General features: G+C 50.1%; 2 protein-coding genes across 7 annotated transcripts in view; one reads left to right on the top strand and one right to left on the bottom strand.

Annotated features, from left to right (window-relative positions):
• Positions 1 to 15916, bottom strand: part of HOMER2 (homer scaffold protein 2) — a 96268-nt gene that overhangs the window by 68288 nt on the left and 12064 nt on the right. Inside the window, exon 2 of one of the 6 annotated variants that reach the window (XM_036843371.1) lies at positions 14525 to 14616. The exons of the other annotated variants lie outside the window; for them this stretch is intronic. The gene's annotated coding sequence lies outside the window, so the exon portion shown is untranslated. The remainder of the gene's footprint in view (positions 1 to 14524; positions 14617 to 15916) is intronic. 6 annotated transcript variants of the gene reach the window in all.
• LOC118891111 (40S ribosomal protein S27-like) lies at positions 7628 to 8216 on the top strand. The gene is made up of 2 exons (XM_036844750.1): positions 7628 to 7639; positions 7962 to 8216. The coding sequence occupies exons 1-2, from the start codon at positions 7628 to 7630 to the stop codon at positions 8214 to 8216; spliced, it is 267 nt and encodes an 88-aa protein (XP_036700645.1).

The raw sequence follows: 15916 nt of genomic DNA, 5'->3' as shown, positions 1-15916 counted from the left end.
GGCTCCCAGAAGCTACCAATTCTCTTTCTGCCCCTAACTGCCTCCTTCATAGGTTTCACCCTTGTTTGGCTGGTGTAGACCCTCAGAATGAGTGGGAAGTAAACTTTTAAGTCCTTGCATACCTGTAACTGCCTTTACTCTCCCCCCTGACACTTGATGAATTTGGCTAGGTATATTTGCTTCCTAGGGCTACAAATGACCACCAACTGGGTGGCTTAAAACAACAGGATTATTCTCTCACAGTGTGGAGGCCAGAAGTCCGAAATCAGTTTCACTGGGCTAAAACCAAGGTGTCAGGAAGGTCAAGCTCCCTCCAAAGGCTTGAGGGGAGAATCCGACTCCTGGCCTTTTCTAGCTTCTAGGGTTGCATTCCTTGACCTCTCCCTCCATCTTCAAATCTCTCTCTGCTGAGGTCTTCGTGTCCCCATCTCTCTTCTGTATCTGTGTATAGTAAAATCTCCTTAGGCCTCTCTCTCATAAGGACACGTGTGATTGCATCAGGGCCCACCAGGATAATCCACCATAATCTCCTCATCTCAAGATCCTCCCCCTAATCACATCTACAGACCCTTTTTTTACCTTATAAGGTAACACAGGTTCCAGAGATTAGGGCCTCATATTTATAGGGGACATTTTTCAGTCTACTCTGCAGGATATAAAAATTTTTTCCAATGGTTAAAAAATTATTTTCCCTCGGTGTCTTGAAGGTCTGGCTTTACCATTGATTGTCTTTCATCCATGTTATCTGATTAGACGTTTATTTTGCTGGCTCTTCCTCTTCCTGATTCCTCAGCGTGACAGCACTCCTCGTTCCCTCCCTAGCTAATCTGAGTAGGTACCATGGCTTCAAACACCATCCATTGACCCCAGATCCACGCCGGATGAAGGAAGGCTTTGTTCTAGAAGGCCAGCACCCACACCCCCAGCCTTGACTCCGCCAACGAAGTTCACCTGTCCTCATTTTCCCCTGAGACCTTCCATTAAAGTCCCAGCTTTCAGCACCACGTCTCATTCCTGCCCTGGGATGGACCTGCAGGCTTAGTTGAGAGGCTCTCTGGGGTTCTGCAGGGCAGACTGGCCCGCTCCACTCGGGCCCACTGGGCTCTGGGCTCCTCTGCTACATTTCTGATGTGGCCATACCTCCACCTGCTTTCTATCGTCCAGAAATTTGTTGCAATCTCTCAGCTGCTGCTGATTCCCTCCCATTCACTTTGCTGTCATAGGATTATACTTTTAATAATCTCTTTATTATCATTTTAATGGGTTCTGGGGAGGAAGGGGAGACAGAGGCACATGCGCTGAATCCTTCATCTTGAACTCTACGTTAATCTCCTTAACTTTTCAGTTATAACTTGCATATGCCGCAAAGATAACAGACGTTCTATTCTAAGTCCCTTGTCCGTGGGCTCCCATTGGTGGGAAGTGGGGGCGGGGACGGCAGGTTTCGGGTTCACATCCCAGCTTGTCACCTCCCACCCACCTCCGACACACACAGACCCTCCTTGTCTGAGCACTGCTGCTCCTGACACAGATCTGCCAGTGCGAGTTATGGGACTGGCAGACTGCATGCGGCTTTCCTCTTTCCAGGATTTTTTTTTAAAAGCAAATTACTTCTGTGGCCTTCCCTATAAGGCCGGAATACAGGCACTGGGACATGAAATGAAGAGAAAGGACAATGTTAAATGGGGAACATCTTTTGCAGGTTCCATCAGCCCAAGAGAACCTTTTCACTCAAAAGCGAAGCCTGCATGACACATCCCTGCCTTACCAAGGCTCAAGTTTAAAAATAAACACGGGCATTTGAAGGAGCACAAAAATAATTTGTGCCCGAGGCTCCACAGAACCCCATGGCACCAGGTGTATGCTGACCCCGCAGGAGCTGAGACAGGCCACGTTCAATAGAAAGTCAGCCCTTGTGGACCTCAAACAAGCGATACACGAGTAAAGGGAGCCTTTTTGTGCTGGATTCCCTTGTACTACACAGCGTCAACTGCACCCCATTCAGACCAACCACGGGCGTCTGCTCTGTCTAGCTATTCATACAAGGGCTGTGAAGGCAGCCCCCATCCCCAGGCCCGGAGCCCAAATCCAAGACCTCACCCAGCCTTTGTCTCCTCCTCCCTATCAATCCCTGTACCAACGTACAGGACTAACAAAACAGAAGTTCCTGCTCATCCATACCTGTGCCTTCAGAGGAGCTGTGCCTTCCCCCTGGAATGCCCCCTTGTTCACGGCCACCCCCCACTTAGCCCACCCCCACTGGTCAGAATCCTACCATCTTTCAAGACAAAGTGCAATTTGGTCACCTCTTCCAGAGGCACCTGGGTCCACCACCAGACCGGATTCTCTCTCTGGAGCCTAGCTTTCTGTGTCTCCTCTGTGGCCCTCATATTATTCTGCCTTGTCTTTGGGTAGCTATAGGTGTGCTGTACCCCCCAAATTGGACTGTAAGCCCCCTTGGGCAGGAATCAGGTCTTCATTTCCAGAGCCCCTGCAGCACCTTGATAGAGGAAGTGCTTGAAGTTGTGGCCAGAGCTTTGAGTGAACCCAAGTCACAGAGGGCCCAGAGGGACTAGCCCCTGGCTGGTGTGACCCTGTGAAATTCCACAGGGCAAACAAGCAGACCTTTGTTTGACAGCAGTGGGAACCCCTCTCTACAGCAGAACTGCTAGGTAATGTTTTCCTTCCAGGCACACATACACACAAGCACACATACACACGTGTATGCACACATACACACACAGAGGCATGCAGAGATATGTTGACCCTCTCAGCTCCAGGCTGCAACAGGACAGCTGGAGGCCCAGCTTATGGCTTCCACCAGCAACTCCTCCCTTTACCCCAGGTGCTGCACAAATGACCTTTCCCAATGCACTCTGCCTGGCCTGAAAGCACAGCTCTACTGGGGTGAGCTTAAGGGCCAGGACTACGTTTTATGTGCCATGTCACAGCCAGAGCCTGGCACCCAGAAAACATGTCTTAACAAAGTGGTGAGGGAATTCCCTGGCAGTCCAGGGGTTAAGATTCGGCACTCTCACTGCCGTGGCCCAGGGTCCATCCCTGGTCGGGGAACTAAGATCCTGCAAGCTGCATGGCGCAGCCAAAAAACAAAACAAAAAAAAACAAAGGGGTGAGAGAGAAGGGTGCACAGAGAGAACAAAAGTGTCCAAGCAAACGGTCAGTCAAGTTCCATTTACACTTCGTTAGGTTTGGAAGGAAATGTACAGAGCATTGGTAAGTCTTCAGTAGACAGAAATAAGTGACTATTAGAAGAATGACATGTTTTCCTATCACACTGTGCTCTGGTTATGATGAATCAGATGGGGGCTATTTATCATACTGGATTTTCTACAGGTTCTTCTCCCTTTTGGAAAAGGTCTGACACTCGACTTTTAGCAGACCCAGGCAGCTAGCAGGTGTCCAGACAGTTGGGGCCTACGTGTGCCCAGAACAGCCCGTGCTCCTTCCTTCCCATATACCAAGGACACACTGCCCGTCCCCTCCAAAGGCCCAGATGGCCTGTGTGTAGACTTCTCCCCACTTTCTTTTCATCTCCTCCAAGTGCTCTGCGTCAAGCTTCCATCCTCAAATTCACGGGTTTCCATGCACATTCACATCTGCAGCGCAATTCGTGTGCCTCTCCTAAGGCATCTGGTTTTTAAATAGGAAATGCCTTTCCATGTCCTACAGCAATGCTAAGATCCACTCACCAGATCTTGGCAGTACCTTGGAAAAGGTATTTCCTAGAGGTCCTGGCATGTATTGATCATCTGTCGGTGTCTGGCATCGTGCTGGGCGCTGACATACATAGCTCACCTCATTTTCCCAACAACCTTGAGAATCAGTGTCTGTGTCTTCATTTTACAGAGGAAAACAGGGGGAAAAGATTAAGTATGGGGCTTCCCTGGTGGCGCAGTGGTTGAGAATCTGCCTGCCAATGCAGGAGACACGGGTTCGAGCCCTGGTCTGGGAAGATCCCACATGCCACGGAGCAACTGGGCCCGTGAGCCACAATTACTGAGCCTGCGCGTCTGGAGCCTGTGCTCCGCAGCAAGAGAGGCCGCGACGGTGAGAGGCCCGCGCACCGCGATGAAGAGTGGTCCCCACTTGCCACAACTAGAGAAAGCCCTCGCACAGAAACGAAGACTCAACACAGTCATAAATAAATAAATAAATAAATAAAAGAACGTGAATTTCTAAAAAAAAAAAAAAAAAAAAAGATTAAGTAATGCACCCAAGGGCACACAAAGTTATCAGGCGGGAGTCACCTGGGTCACCTAAACCCAACACACCCCTCAGGCTCCCTTCCCACTTGTTCCATGAGGCCCCACACCTGTGTTCCCTGACCCTCCTCCCCAGGCCGCCTCCCCTGCCACCATGTTCAGGCAGAAGCCCTCCTGAGGACCTCAGCGGGTCTCTGGGCTAACAGGTTCATCCTTATCCATCTCTCACCAAGGCTGTCATCCCAGGCCTTAAGGAATGATCCAGAAATCCAAATCCTGCTCACCAGCAGCAACCCCACAGTCCTTCCCAAAGTCTCCACAGTCAGGAGAAAACCCAGAAAATACCTCCTGAGTTCCCCAAACCTTCAGGTTCCTGCCCAAAGGCTCACAACTCCTAAAGGTGCCCCTGGGGCCTGTCTGGACCATGTTGATGAACCACCCACCAGGCAGTAAGATGGGGCAGCAGGCAGCAGCTGGCCCACCTGGTGCTTCAACAGCTGGCCTCCTGGGTGGCCACAGAGAATCTCCATCTGGCCCACCTGGGTCTCTATGCAGCCACCAGTCACCCAAACAGGTCTCCTCCTACTGCAGCACTAAACAACTAACTCAGGAAACCCCCTTTTCTCTCCAGATCCTTGTCCACACTCACCCCTGGTTTGTGAGGCAGGCCTCCTCCTGACCATTACAGAGTTCGTGCTCCCTATTGACCTTTTCTGGACCACATCTACCCACCCACCACCCTCTCAAACAGCACTTCCTCTGGGAAGCTAAGATTCTGCATCCAATTTCTTTTTTTTTAATTAAAAAAAAATTTTTTTTTATGTGGACCATTTTTAAAGTCTTTATTGAATTTGTTACAATATTGCTTCTTTTTTTTTTTATGTTTTGGTTTTTTGGCCACGCGGCATGTGGGATCTTAGCTCCCCAACCGGGGATGGAACCCGCACTCTCACACTGGAAGGTGAAGTCTTAACCACTGGACCGCCAGGGAAGTCCCTCCACCCAATTCCAATGTGTGGGTTTTCCCCAAGCAACTCTCTGAGACACCAGCTGGGTGTCCTACAATCCAACTCAATTCTGACACCATCCACCTGAAGAGAGGGTCAGATCCCACAGGTCACAGGTTCAGTCCCACAAGACCCCCTCCCGCCCCCACTTCGTATGTCAATCACAAGTCCAGTTACCACCTGTGCTTCTCACCAGCTGGCAACAGATTTAAGGTCTCAACAGTTTGATTCATTTGCTAGAGCAGTTCACAGAATTCAGAGAAACATTTTACTCACTAGATCACTGGTTTATTATGAAAGGATATAACTCAGGAACAACCAGATGGAAGAGACACATAGAGCAAGGTATAGAAAAAGGACTCAGAATGTCCCTGCTCCCTCTGAGCGCCACACGCCCCAAATGCCCACGTGTTCACCAACCTGGAAGCTCTCTGAACCCTGCCCTTTTGGGTTTTTATGGAGGTTTCGTTACAGAGGCATGATTGATGACATCATTGGCGATTGATTCAACCTCCAGTCCCTCTCCCCTCCCCAGAGGTGGGGGAGGGTGGCTGAAAGTTCCAACCCTCTAATCATGTGGTTGGATCCCCCACACCATCCTCAGGTGCTTTCCAAGTCACCTCATTAACATAACAAGACGCCTTTAAGGCTCTCTTCACAGGAAATTCCAAGGGTTTGAGGAGCTCTGTGCCAGGAACAAGACGAAGACCAAATATATATTTATTATAAATTATCACAGAAGCCTTCCCCAGCCTCTCCCTTCCAGGCCAGACACCCCTACCATCTGCCCTCGCAACACCTTGTACCTCTCCTGCAGAGCACAGCTGGATGACCAGGCTCCTCACTACCACTTCCCTACCCCCTCAAAGTCCCCGGTCTTCAATCTCTTGTCATCAGACTCTGTCATCCTCTACCCCTCACTGCTGCTGTCAACCACCAGCCCCGTGTCACTCCCCCTCGTTTCTTGATGATTTCAGGATCACAGGCCCTCTCTCCTACACGACTCCTGTCCTGATTCTCAGTCATTTCGACCCACACATACATGATCCTTCCAACTGGCCTCCTAACTGCTTGAACCTCCCTCAGCCTCTCCAACTCCCTGTCAAAACCTGTCATTTATCAATAACTCCAAACCCATCTATCATCTTCATTCCATGCATCCCACTCTCTGCAACTGGCACCCACTCACCCACCCCTCCCGGTTCCTACTCCCAATCACCTTTACCTGCTCTACTGCTCATGGCATTTATCACCTCTAATATGCCATAAAATTTACTTATTTGTTATAGTGTGATTTATCCTGTGATTCGTTCGAATGTAAGTGTCACAAAGGCAGGGATTCTTGTCTGGTTCACCACGTGCAGCACCTGGTATACCAGATACTCAACAAACACTTGTTGAATGAATGAATTTTACTTTTGTAATTATTCAATATCCATCTCCCCTGCTATACTGTAAGCTCTACAAGGACAGAGGCCAAATCCATCTTAGTCACCCCTGGAAGTACTCAGTAAATATTACTTAACTGAGGGAATGGAGGAGCAAAGCTCATATTGAAGAACTGCATTGCTGGGCTAACCTGCTGCTTGCAAGCGTCCACCCAGCCTGCTTGGATGCAGCTCTCTTCCCACGGGCTGCCACCTGAATACAGGTGACCTAATAAAGCTGTTGATTCTGAAAAACCCAAGCATGAAGCATCAGAAGCCCATAGACACGGAGATCTGAGCATAAACAGTGCTTTCTGCTGCTGCCATGCAAATATTTGATCCCATGGATGTGGGGGAAATTCATTTTACCTGTTACCAAGAATAGTTTCAGAGGCTACCTGAAAAAGTGCATTCTAAAAACAGATTACCTAGAAGACCTTCAACCATGAACTTCCTCCCAGCAAAAGACACTTAACAAGATCCTATCTAGGTTTCAGATCATAATTTCAGTCTGTGACTTCCTCTTCAAGCTGCACTCATGACTCACTAGGTTAGTTTAGCCATTCGTGGGTAAGAGATTTGCTCTAGGAAAAAAAACATATAAATAAACCAAACAATTTTTGTAAGATGCACAAACAGAACCAAATTTCACTACTTCAGACTTAGTCTGACCTCTCACCTAGGGATGGAGGGGCTTGAAAACCACCCCCTTTTGTGGAGATAAAGTGCTGACAGGGAAACCAGTCCTGAAAATCACATCACTCAAGCACCTTCCAGCTCTGGTTCCTGACAGGCAGCTCCTTCTATTACAGCCAGGAGAGGCCCAGCTACAGCAAAGCTGCCAGGACATTTGGGGGAAAAATGTTCTCGTGCATCTTTCAGACAAACAATGCAGGCAATCAGCTAAAGCTTGAACCCCTGGCAAGTGTGGGCAAGATCCTGATTCACAGCCAAAAAGCAGGTGAGAGCAATGTGGGCTTTGGTGAGCTTACCACCCTGCTCTGTGTCAAGATTAATATCGATATAACTCATCCGACATAGACCCAGACTAACAGGTTTACTTATTGGGGACTCAGATGCCTACTACGTGATCCGAACATTGTCTTAATAGATGTGATTGCAACATACAACTCAAGAAGACTTAAGAATTAAGTCATTCTGAGAACCTCTACTGAAATCTGAGAAGAAAGAAACTGGAAGAGAGAAGGATGAGAAAAGGAAGACCAAGGACTGGGTTCGGGAGATTCAGGGCAAAATGTGTAGAAAACTCAGCTGCGTTCCAGTGGTGATGACTTCCCCACGAGAATGCACCTCTTGCAAAGGATCTCCTTCATCCCTCTCCAGAGGAGGAGAAGAGGAAACACAAGAAGAAGCGCCTGGTGCAGAGCCCCAATTCCTATTTCATGGATGTGAAATGCCCAGAATGCTATAAAATCACCACCGTCTTTAGCCATGCACAAACAGTTTTGTGCGTTGGCTGCTCTACTGTCCTCTGCCAGCCTACAGGAGGAAAAGTAAGGCTTACTGGAGGATGCTCCTTCAGACAGAGGCAGCACTAAAAGCACCCTGAATCAAGATGAATGGGAAACCATCCCAATAAACACATTTTGGATTTAAAAAAAAAAAAAAGGAAAGAAAAAGAAAACTCAGCTGCATGAACAGCCATGGGTTCACATCAGACTAAATACCTGCTTATAACCCCTGCCCTTTGGAAGGTGTGCTAACAGAGCTTCCTTAAACACACCTCTTTTCTTTTAAACCTCAAGTACTTTTGAAACAAAGATTGTTTTTGTCATGGAACTGTAAAAGTCTCAGAGTCATACAACGTATATAACCACCAGCCCACTCAGAGTCCTGGCTGTGTGACGTTAAACAAGTAACTTAACCTCTCTGAACTCATTTCCTTATCCATAAAACATGAAGCTTAAATGAAATAATGCCTATAGATAATGAACAAATATTACTTCCCTTCCTCCTGGCAGAACTCAATCTTCTACAGAATCCAAGTAAGACACCACAGTGACCGTCTGGCATGACCTATGTCTGTCCAGCACACCATTCTGTGGCCTCACAGATAAAGAACCTGTGTAAGTACAGAACAGGAGGATAGCTGGGAAATAATCAGCCAGTTCTGAGATGCCACCATGGCTCCTGAGGGGAGGGTCATCTGCCAGAAGACAAAGTAGCCTCCTCTTCCCTGCAGAGTCTCCAGAAATCTCCACCAAGTACATATAGAAACCAGTGCCAATACTACAGTGGTTGGGAGGATGCAGATGTGGCCTGAAGCCATGGTTGTCTCGCGTGCGCAGTCACGTGGCAGTGAAGGGACAAATAAGACCAACTAAGAATTCACTGGGCTGATACAAACAGCTGATGGATGCAGCCTCTCAGGGGAAAACTTGCATTATATCACATGACACCTTCAGCCGCTTTCGTGACATTTCCAGGGCTGTGCCAATTTTGCCGGCTGCTTGCAAGGCAGCTGTTTGAAGCTGCATCCCTTTCTCTACGAGGAGAACCTCCTCGGGCACCCAGCCAAGCTCTCTCCCTGAGAGGCTCCCAGAGGTACAGTATGACCAGGCCTGGGCCACACTGCCATGCTCGGTGTACTCTACTTAATTATTTAGGGAATAAGGCATTGTTTCCTTTGTGGGCAAAGCTTTCAGAATATTTAAAATTCACGGGAGAAGACAAGGAGTGGCTTTTTTTTAGCTCCCTCCTTTGAAGTAAGGGATATGGCTTTCAATCGGGTTGTGGGAGTCCAATTCCAATTTTCCAGAGTATTCCATCCTTGGTGAAACATGCCTGCTTTAAAAAAAGAACAAACAAAAAAAAACAGAGAAGAGAAAAAAGGGAGGAAGCCCTGACAAAGGCCAAGCTCGATTAATCATCAGTTTTGTCCCATGGGAGTCACTTTCAAATTTAGCGGATCAGATTCTGTTGGTGCCAAAGTCAGGTAGGAGCCCAGCTATTGCTTGGGAACACGCTGGTTGCAGGGAGGTATGGGGCCCCCCTAAGACAGCAAGCTCTGCTCAACCCCAGGTCCAATTCAGTGCTCGTCTCACCCAACTCCACATCCTGGAAGAGATGCCACAGGCCATCGAGGTGGGCACCTGAGGGCCCACAGAGGTGGGCTCACAGCCCCGGATGAGACATGGGGAGGGGCTAGGCACACCCCAAGGCAATGCCCAAGGAACACGTCCCCACACCACAGATGGGTCACCTGAGGCCCCAGGACGGGTGGAGGGCCCACTCCCTAAAAGGACAGTTAATGCACTGTCTCCAAAAAGGCAGGCAGGTTTCCAGGGGGCCTCTGCACCCCAGAGCCGCATACCTGAGCACCTGCAGGGGGTTCATCTCTCCCAGCAAAGCTCAGCCCACAACACGGTCTTCCTGAGGATGAGGAAAACCTGGCAATGCCCAGAGTTGTGTGCTCCTCAGAACAAGAAGGTTTGGACAAAGCTTTTGCAGCCGTCACAGGCCACCTCCTTCTGTCCCTGCCCTGTGTATATACCCAACCTGTAACAGGTGCCCTCAGGCTCCCTCAGACACCCACCCGGCTGCCTGTGCCTCCCTCCCACTGGTCGGAGTTCCCCCAGACTTGTCCACAAGAACAAATCCCCCTCCTCCAAATGGCAGTGCTCACCTACATGGAAACAGCTCTCTCCTCCCCCTACCTCTTGGCCCATGTTCTCCCCTCTCTAAGCTGAACATGCCCAAACCCTTTAAACAAGTGGTTCTAATCTCTTTTTGAGTCAAGGACCCCTTTGAAAATCTGATAAAAAACTATGGCAAAAAAACACAAAAAACTATGGCCATCCTCCCTAGAAAAGCACATGCACATATACAACGCTCCGTACAGTTTGTGGGGAGGGGTGTTCACAGACCCCTGAACTGCATATAGGGACTTCATTTTAAGAAAACTTCCTTCAAATCATCCTAAGGAAACATGTGGCCAGACCCCTCCTGCTCTGCTCTCCCTCCTAAATCGGATGAACTCTGACACCCAGAACCAAATACAACATTCTAGATGCAGAGTGAAGCAGACCCATCACCTCTATTATAGCTATTTTCATACTTCGACTGAGGTCTTCAAAGTTTTAGCCAGCCTTCGAGACAACCACACCACCTGGGCGGACTCACATGGAACTCACCATCAACTCAAAATACCCAAGTCTTTCACATGCTTGGGAAGATCTGCCCCGCTTCCCACCCCTTTACCTCGGGGAGAGCCAGGAGGCCACACCCTCTGAGTCACCCAGCATCATCCAGCCTCCCGGTCCTCCCTGCTCTGTTCATCCCCAAATCAGAGCCAGTCCTTCGCTCCTCCCTACATTCTCAAATCCTCTGTGGCCTCACTGAGGTCCTTGAAATCAGCGGGCGCCAGCTGTCCAGCCAGAATATTCCCTTCACCTTCATGCCTTAACGGACACTAGGCTGGTCCCTGAGGATAGCACTCCCCACACCACGCACAGCCCGTCTGTTCCTCTCGCCTCCCACAAAAGCAGAACACAAGGGGAGACGGGCAATTGGTGTCCTTGTGGCCCCCCGAGCACGTGGCTCTCTCTGAGCCCCTGAAGGCGAGGCCATTCCAGACACTTGCCTCCCCTCCCCACCCTCACCAGCCTGCAGGTGTTTCCGGTGATTGATCGGGGGCTTCAGCTCCGAGCCCAGCTGCTTCTTCCAGCCACCTCCTGTCACCACCACCATCCACACAGATAGCCCCCAGCACCCTGGACTCAGCCCCTTGACCTCCGCCAGTCCAATGCCTTCTTCCCCATGCCCTTCAGTGACTTCCCTTCCTTCCCTGAATGGCCCATACCCTTCCCACGGGCTATCACTGTTCCCAACCCCATGGGAATACCCTGCCTCTCAGCCTGATGCGTCCTGCCATCCGCCTCCCATGCCCACACCCAAGCAACTGGGCAACATCACAAAATTGGGTGGACATGTTTCACTTTAAAGGCATGTTCTCGGACCTCAAACTGTCGCTCTGCAATGGCCCACAAAGCCTGGGTTACTCTGGGAGGCTTACCACCTGCTCCCAATTTCACACCTTTTTCTTCTTCTCAAACTTCCCACACCCAGTCCTCCACCCTTTTTTTTTTTTAAATAAATTTATTTATTTATTTTTGGCTGCGTTGGGTCTTCGTTGCTGTGCGCGGGCTTTCTCTAGTTGCGGCGAGCAGAGGCTACTCATTGCAGTGGCTTCTCTTGTTGCAGAGCACGGGCTCTAGGCGCGCGGGCTTCAGCAGTTGTGGCTCGCGGGCTCTAGAGCACAGGCTCAGTAGTTGTGGCGCACGGGCTTAGTTGCTCCGCGGCAGGTGGGATCTTCCCAGACCAGGGCTTGAACCCACATCCCCTGCATTGGCAGGCGGATTCTTAACCACTGCACCACCAGGGAAGCCCCTCCAAACCCTGCTGTGAGCTGATGACCCTGTCTCAAACATCATGGAGAAAACAGGAGGCTTGGACTGGAACTCATGCGTCCTCCACCCCACCCAGACCTGCCTCTATCTGCTCCCACTGTGGCCTCCTTCCCTCCTTTCCAGGAGAGGGTGCCTCCCTCTTCCCGCTCCAAGGGACAGTTCTTCCCCTGATGCCCTGAACCCCATGCCTGTCATCTTCTCAAGGCCTGGGCTGCTCTGTCACCCCGCTTCTCTTGGGCAGCATTCCTGCCATCGTCACGCATGCTGGAGTTCTCCTATCTTAAATACCTTCTCCCTTTACCCACAGCCTCTCATGTTGTCTTATTCCTCTGCTCCCTAAACAGTCAACTTCTTGAAAAAGTGGTCCACGCATCCCCCACGCAACCCCTGTTCCAGCCTCCCATTCGACTTCCAGCCCACCTGGTGTCCGGCCCCACCTCGTCACTGACTGGGCTGAGGTCAGGGCCACCAGAGGCCACCATGCCACCCAGTCCCAGGCCACTTCTCAGCAGCGCTTGACACTGACGCCCAAGCCCTCCTCCTGGAGACACGGCCCCAGTTCCTCCTCCCTCCCCGGGGGTTCCTCCTCTGTCCTCCTTGCTGGCTCCTCCTCTTCTACCGGCCCCTCGACAGTGGGTGTTCCTGAGCCCTCTCCCCCTCTGCCCACCCTCCCGAGCCATCGTGACCTCACGCAATCTACCTCCAGTCTGACCTCCGCTGAGCCCAAGCTGCATACAATCCACTGCCCTCTGCCCAGCTCCACTCACCACCTCTGGCTTAACATGATGCAGTTACTTGGCCTTGACTCACCCACTCCACACCTAACCTGCTCCTCCTGTAGGCTTCCCTACACTTACTATTTGCTTAACCCCCAAACCAAACGGGTCCTCTTTATTTCCTCCCTCTCCCTTATCCTTGCCCCATATCCCATCCCTCTGAAAGTTCTCCAAACCATCTGCCCACTTCCCTCCCTCCCCTCTGCAACCTTAGGCTCAGCCAGCATCCTCTTTGAACTGGAACCCAGGAACCCCGTCACTTCTTCTTGCTCAGGGCTCGTCCTCTTCCATCCATTCTCCACACAGCACCAGAGAAGTCTTCTTAAAGATTAGGAAGGGCCGTGTGGCAGGCCTATTAAAACCCTTCAGTCTTGGACTTCCCTGGCGGTCCAGTGGTTGAGATTCCGTGCTTCCAATACAGGGGGTGCAGATTCGACCCCTGGTCGGGGAACTAAGATCCCACACACCACGCAGCGCGGCCAAAAAATAAATTTTTAAAAAACCTTCAGTCTTATCCAATCTCACGGCATCTCAAATAAAAACCATAGGCCATGCCACAGCCTATGAGGTCCCGTCCACCTTCATCCCTTCCTACTTCCCTCCAACCTCAGACTGGGCGCCCTCCCCTCACTTGCTGCCAGCCAGCCCCACAGGTCTGATTTCAATTTCTCAAACATTCTGGGCAGCTCCTTCCCACGCTGGGTCTTCACACCTGCTCCTCCACCTAGAATGGGCTGCTCCTGTTCTTCACGTGATGTAGCAGCTTAAATGTCACCTCTTCAGAGGCAGCTCATAAACATACATTCTAAAGTCAGTCTCAGCCCTTGCTTCTCTCTCTCATGGCACTGAGCATGACTTGCAGTTACTTTATTTGTGGATGCTTTTAAGAGGTTTTTTGTTGTTGTTGGGGGGAGGCGAGGGCTGGGAGTGGGCAGAGACAGGTGGAATCTGTCTCCCTCACTAGAATGTAAATTCCATGGGAATAACAGGAACCATGTCTGATTTAAATCATTAAATGTTAAAATGATAATATTTTGGATATATGTGTTTAAAATACATTAAAATTTATTTCACCTGTTTCTTTTGCCTTTTTTTTAAATGGACAATAGAACATGTAAAATTACATATGTGGCCTTCATATTTCTACTGGACTGTGCTGGTCCAATTGGCAAGGGTTGGGGGGAAGCAGATTATGATATTATGTTGATATAACATTGTATTATAGGGACTTCCCTGGCGGTCCAGTAGTTAAGACTCTGTGCTTCCAATGCAGGGGGCACAGGTGTGATCCCTGGTCAGGGAACTAAGATCCCGCATGCCACAAGGCGCAGCCAAAAACAAACAAACAAACAAAAAAACCCATTGTCTTATAATCAAATGTTTTATGTGATAAACAATACAGAGGGGCATGGGCCAAGTATTCAGGTACACAGAAGACAGGTAGGTCAGGCTAGGTTAGAGCAGGCTTGAAACGCCAAACTAAAGAAGATGAAGTCATGAATCATTTCTACTTAGCTGGGCGCCCTGTGAAATGACCCATAGTCTAGATATTCTTGTCTGCATAAGACTCAGTGTTCCCATGCCCTCCCTTCCCCTTCTCATACTTAGAGAATCAGACTCATCAAAAGAAATGAGGTTTTGTTATGGTCTGGTTTTTCTTACCATCTCAGCTTTGGGCCACTGCAAGACTCAGAGTGAGGTCAAGGAGACAGCGCTGTGCAGAAGCACTCAGTCCATCTTCCATGGGACACGCCCTACATCAGATGGTGGGGGAGAGGGCACAGATAAGCCATCCCCACCCTGCCTCTGCCCTCAGGTGTCGAGCTGACCCTCCGGGTCACCACATTAATGTTCATTCCCTCCAAGAGATTATCTGCTCCCATGGAGCAAGGAAATCCACTTCTCACAGAGGTTAATAAACTTACAGATCTCATTACTCAAAGAGGTCACGCTGGCAAGAACTTTAATGCATTTTTTAGAAAAGGTCTGGAAGAATTATTAACAACAGAACAGTGACTGGCTACTCAGAGAAGCGAAAGCAAAAAGGGGACTGATGGGGATGAAGCAGGCTCTCCCCTCCTCCCACGCGGCATCCCCGACAGCTGCGGACAGCAAAGCACCTGGAATCCAACCAGGGTGGCCGTCTCTGACTGCCCATCATCTGGGTCTGGGACTGCTTGCCTCTGCTCCTACCCCCAGGTCTCTTGGATGTTGGCAAGTAGTCTAGCTGTGGTGACTGGCACCTTTGCAAACTCAGATTCCTGAATCTCCAACTAGTCCCTCAGGTTGCTCACAAATCTGTATTTGCCCCAGCTAACTCCCTGCCCCACCCCCAACAACCAGCTGTACCAAAGCATTTCCTCTCTTCCCGATCTACCGCCTGGTTCTCAGATCAATTCCTTAGCTCACACTGAGAAGGAAAAGCCAGTTGGGACTTCCCTGGTGGCGCAGTGGTTAAGAACCCGCCTGCCAAGGCAGGGGACACGGGTTCAAGCCCTGGTCCAGGAAGATCCCACATGCCGTGGAGCAACTAAGCCCTTGCACCGCAACTACTGAAGCCCACACGCTCTAGGGCCCGTGTGCCACAACTACTGAGCCCACATGCCACAACTACTGAAGCCCGCGCGCCTAGAGCCCGTGCTCTGCAGCAAGAGAAGCCACCGCAATGAGAAGCCCATGCACCGCAACGAAGAGTAGCCCCTACTCGCCGCAACTAGAGAAAGCCCGTGCACAGCAACGAAGACCCAACGCAGCCAAAAATAAATAAAATTAAAAAAAAAAAAAAAAAAAAAAAAAGCCAGTAGACCCAGCTCCCTCATTCCCCTTTCCACCACAGCCTCAAAATGCCTCCATACCTGCACCTTGCCTGGTCTCTAAGGATGACCCTCCCAGCCGAAAGCTCTTGTTCTAGTTCCCTCCTGCCTCCAACCTCACTGTGCCAACCTCACTGCCTCTCATCTTTCTCTAATGCCTTCAACCTCCTCCTTTCCTTTCCCCCTCAGACTTCCAACATGCAACTTATGAAATAAAAATCAGCCTTCCTTCTACCCTGAC

Source organism: Balaenoptera musculus, chromosome 2 (genome assembly GCF_009873245.2).
Source record: "Balaenoptera musculus isolate JJ_BM4_2016_0621 chromosome 2, mBalMus1.pri.v3, whole genome shotgun sequence".
NCBI classification, from domain to species: domain Eukaryota; kingdom Metazoa; phylum Chordata; class Mammalia; order Artiodactyla; family Balaenopteridae; genus Balaenoptera; species Balaenoptera musculus.
This window is presented reverse-complemented; position numbering and strand designations above follow the sequence as displayed.